The sequence below is a fragment of the Octopus bimaculoides genome, chromosome 13 (genome assembly GCF_001194135.2).
Source record: "Octopus bimaculoides isolate UCB-OBI-ISO-001 chromosome 13, ASM119413v2, whole genome shotgun sequence".
Taxonomy (NCBI): Eukaryota; Metazoa; Mollusca; class Cephalopoda; order Octopoda; family Octopodidae; genus Octopus; species Octopus bimaculoides.
The window spans coordinates 6,515,356-6,519,960 of record NC_068993.1 but is presented as its reverse complement, the minus strand read 5'-3'; the positions used below and the strand labels follow the sequence as shown (position 1 = coordinate 6,519,960).

The 4,605-nt window shown below is 36.2% G+C and overlaps 1 protein-coding gene across 1 annotated transcript in view; it reads right to left on the bottom strand.

Annotated features, from left to right (window-relative positions):
- Positions 1 to 4,605, bottom strand: part of LOC106869272 (uncharacterized) — a 66,507-nt gene that overhangs the window by 45,619 nt on the left and 16,283 nt on the right. Inside the window, exons 2-3 of the mRNA XM_014914944.2 lie at positions 2,660 to 2,711; positions 1,134 to 1,343 (exon numbers count right to left, since the gene is read on the bottom strand). Of these exons, the coding sequence (XP_014770430.1) occupies positions 1,134 to 1,343; positions 2,660 to 2,711 (262 nt within the window). The remainder of the gene's footprint in view (positions 1 to 1,133; positions 1,344 to 2,659; positions 2,712 to 4,605) is intronic.

The following is a 4,605-nucleotide window of genomic DNA, read 5'->3' as shown; positions in this document are numbered from 1 at the left end:
ATGTATGAAAAAAACAACAGACGAGGACAGGTGGTGTAAACAACAAAAGGATGTATTAGTTTAACGCTCGGGAATAGAGAAAGTTTTTAACGTTTCGAGCCTACTCTCTTCAACAGAAAGAATACGGAGAAAACAAGGAGAAATACACGGAGAAAAAAAATGGAGAAAAAAATATATATATATATATATGTATATATAATGTATGTATGTATGTCATTATTCTTGCCAATAGAGAAAGAGCTGGTTTCTAACCTAAATCCAAGGCTCCTTCACTGAAATTTCAACACCAGCAACAGGGTATTTTTGTATGTATGTATGTATGTATGTATGTATGTGTTGATTTGTATGTTTTATGTATGTATTCTCATGCAGATAGTTGCATATCTAGACATGCTCATATTTATTTAAATGATAAACTTATGAAAAGTTTTACAGATTTTTACAGTTCCAGTGATTGATTAAATCTGTAGTCTTCGAATTAGCTTTCTCCTTTCTGGTTTTCAGAAGCCTAATTCCTCAAGATTGGTATTTAGGCAGTGTGTTACATATCTCAGGGCCCCAATAATTACAGGTATAAACCTGAACTTGTATTCTGGAACCTTGGAAGTGGTAAATATCCAAGTGAGGTGTATACTGCAGTCTAATCATCAGGCCAAGAGTATCTTGATTAAATGAAAGTTTACATTGTCGCAAAGAGGTGCGTGTTAACACAAAGATTGAATTGTTTTGGATAAATAGTTTGTTGAGGAATTTCTCGAAAGTTTCTAAATGTCTTTAATTCATGTTCTCCCATGTTTTGGGGAAAATTTTCTAGACTACCATCTTGGCTGAATCCTTGAACAGAGATTTGTGAACTAGTACAGCTATAAGCTGTAAAATATATAATAATAATTTTTATTATTATTATTATATATTTTACAGCTTATAGCTGTACTAGTTCACAAATCTCTGTTCTATAAACATCTATGTACACAAACACACACACTGGAATATACACCTCACACACAGATGCATAAACACATACACATGCTATCTGTTGAAAAGAATGGTAAATAACCTATCCATACAACTACTGCCTATCATTTGAAAAACACAAAAGCATCTGCATGTAGTGCCAAATAGTAGTAACTCACCTGGACACAAAATATGTGTGTTGAACGGTGAATGATGAACAGCTGAAAGATTTAAGTACAGATTACATGTGTCTGCAGAATGCCAGGAGATGCCCCGGCATTCAGGAACAAATAGACACTTGTTCTTACAGCATCCTTCGTCAGCAGTTGTTTCAACTTTGGTGGGATGAAATTCAAATTCTTCCAAAATAATACTGTCTGTTAAGCAATCTAGAAAAGAAAATGCAACATGAAACAAGTAAAATGGTTGAGCGAATGGGGGTACTTCTATATATAACAGGGGTACTTCTCTATGTGCTGTTTGTCAGCCTTCAAGAAATAATGATTAAACTTCCATCAACGTTATACCCTGCTAATGAAGACACTGATGAACAGAAAAAAAAAATAAATAAAACAAGATGGTCACCATAGGAAAGGCATTTATCAAGAATCTGCAGCTGCCAGAATGTTTGGCACGCCGGGCGATATGCTTAGCGGTATTTCGTCTGCCATTACGTTCTGAGTTCAAATTTCGCCGCGGTCGACTTTATCTTTCATCCCTTCGGAGTCGATTAAATAAGTACCAGTTTTGCACCGGGGTTGATATAATCGACTCAATCCATTTGTCTGTCCTTGTTTGTCCCCTCTGTGTGTAGCCCCTTGTGGGCAGTAAAGAAATAAGAATCTGCAGCTCTGTCAGATCAACTAAACGGGATCTGAACAAGGAAGGATTTATAAGGTAATATAACTTTTGATACATTGTGTTGAGTCAAAGGTTTTGCAATAATTTTGGTAACCTGTTTGCTTTAATTGGCACCTTACAACAAAAGCAGACTAACATTCAAAGTAGAGACCATTGTGTTGCACCATCTAAAGCCAAATTCTTGCCAGTTCGTTGATTCCACACAGATACCAGTTCTTGTCCTTTACTGAAGCTTCCACCCCCTTTTGGTTGATGAAGCGTTATGAGCACAGGAAGCGAGCCATGGATCGGAACAAGTGATAATCCAAGAGAGCTAGGTCCAGATTATATGCTGGATGTGACATCAATTCGGTTCCCTTAAGTTCTTGGAGCTTATTCCAGCTTGTTCAAGTGGTGTGAAGTCTTGCATTGTCTTGCAGTAATAAGAGCTCACTTTCTGTTAAGCAACACCAGGGATTTTCTGCTGCACAATGGCACACATCCACTCCAGCTGTTCAGAGTACATGTTGGCATCAATAGTTTGAGCATCTGCAATAAACTCATAATTCCACCAGGTGCAGAGCATCACTTTCTGTTCAAAAGTTTATGTTCCCGTTCTTTTTTTGACGTCCTGTACCCAGATATGCATCTATATATACATGTAGATGTAGGTATGTACATATATGTATGGATATATGCATATGTTTATATATCATTTGAATAATTATATTATCGAATGCCAAGCGTCCATTTGCAAGTAAGTTTTAACTATATATATATATATATATATATATATATATATATATATATATATATATATATATTGCATACACACACACACACACACATATTGTATAAAACTTACCGCTATATGAATATGATGTGACTGCGGTGTTATCTGTTAGGAGAAGATACATCTGTAAGAGAAAATGATATTTAATATTTTAAAAAGTGATGCACATGTATGTACATGCATACATACATACATTTATACATACATACGTATGTACAGTACATACATACATGCATGCATGGATACATACATACATAGAAACATACATACATATATACATACATACATACAAACAAAAATACCTTGTTGCTGATGTAGAAATTCCAATGAAGGAGCCATGAATATAGATTAGAAACTGGCTCTTTTTCTATTAGCAAGAAATCTTGGTAGACGGAAACTGAAAGAAGCCCGTCATATATATATACGTATATGTGTATGTGTTTGTGTTTGCCCTCCTAGCATTGCTTGACAACCGATGCTGTTGTGTGTTTATGTCCTCGTCACTTAGCGGTTCGGCAAAAAGAGACCGATAGAATAAGTACTAGGCTTACAAAGAATAAGTCCCGGGGTAGTTTTGCTCGACTAAAGGCGGTGCTCCAGCATGGCCGCAGTCAAATGACTGAAACAAGTAAAAGAGTAAAAGAGTATTCCTTTGGAACACGAAATCTCAAAAGGGGAAACTTTGTGCAAGAGTGCAACACCCCCTGGCAAGAATGAACTGGACCACTACATATAAATAGTAGCAGTCTGAGTAAGTGAAGTAGTTGGTGTGTTGATAGGTCAAAGTTGGAGTTCAAAGTTCAAAGTTCAAGTTAGCGTGTTAGATTGTTGGTTCTTAAAAGATTGTTACGTTCCTCCGTGTGGTTACTGCCATTTCTTTTGATTATATTGTTATTACATTGCTGCAGTGTATTCATTTATCCATACGGACATAACACATCCATCCATCCATCCATCCATACATAAATACATACATACATACATGCATACATACATGCATACATACATACAACTCTTATTTCTAGCAACGTAGGTGTTTGTAACACCCTAGTTGTATTTAGTGACAATTATAGATTTCTTTTTTGGTAAAACATTGTAAATATCTGTATATTTTAATTTTATACATACTAGCATTTTGGCGTTAGGAAGGGCATGGCGTTAGGAAGGGCATCCAGCTGTAGAAACTCTGCCAAATCATATTGGAGCCTGGTGTAGCCACCTGGTTCACCAGTCCTCAGTCAAATCGTCCAACCCATCAACCCATGCTAGCATGGAAAGCGGACATTAAATGATAATGATGATGATGATGATACATACATACATACATACATACATACATGTATATGCTATGTACATGCATTAAAAAGTCAGCATGCTCCTCCTAAATCTGTCGGTTTTATTATTCTAAGTAAATGACTTCATCAAATACTTAGTTCAATATGTTTTGTAAGGAAGTTGGTAACAGAAATATTGGCAGAAAGTACAATGAAGAATGTCAATATACAACAAAGTAATTAGAAAAATATTGTTATGAAAATAAGCTAAAATATCACATTTCTGGTATGACTAGAAAAGCTTTGTTTAAAAAGAAATCCTCTGAAGACCTATAATAGCAATAGGTTAGTTACAATAATATTTACTGAATTACCTTATTTTTATAAGAACGATAACGAAGATTTTATGTTTGATTGTAATTAAGAGCTATAGATGTGATTAATTAAAAGAATGGGAAAATAGGTGCCTGTATGTAAGATGGGTGAAATTTTAGTGACAATAGATGTCATCATCATCATCATCATCGTTTAACGTCCGCTTTCCATGCTAGCATGGGTTGGACGATTTGACTGAGGACTGGTGAAACCGGATGGCAACACCAGGCTCCAGTCTGATTTGGCAGAGTTTCTACAGCTGGATGCCCTTCCTAACGCCAACCACTCAGAGAGTGTCGTGGGTGCTTTTACGTGTCACCCGCACGAAAACGGCCACGCTCGAAATGGTGTCTTTTATGTGCCACCCGC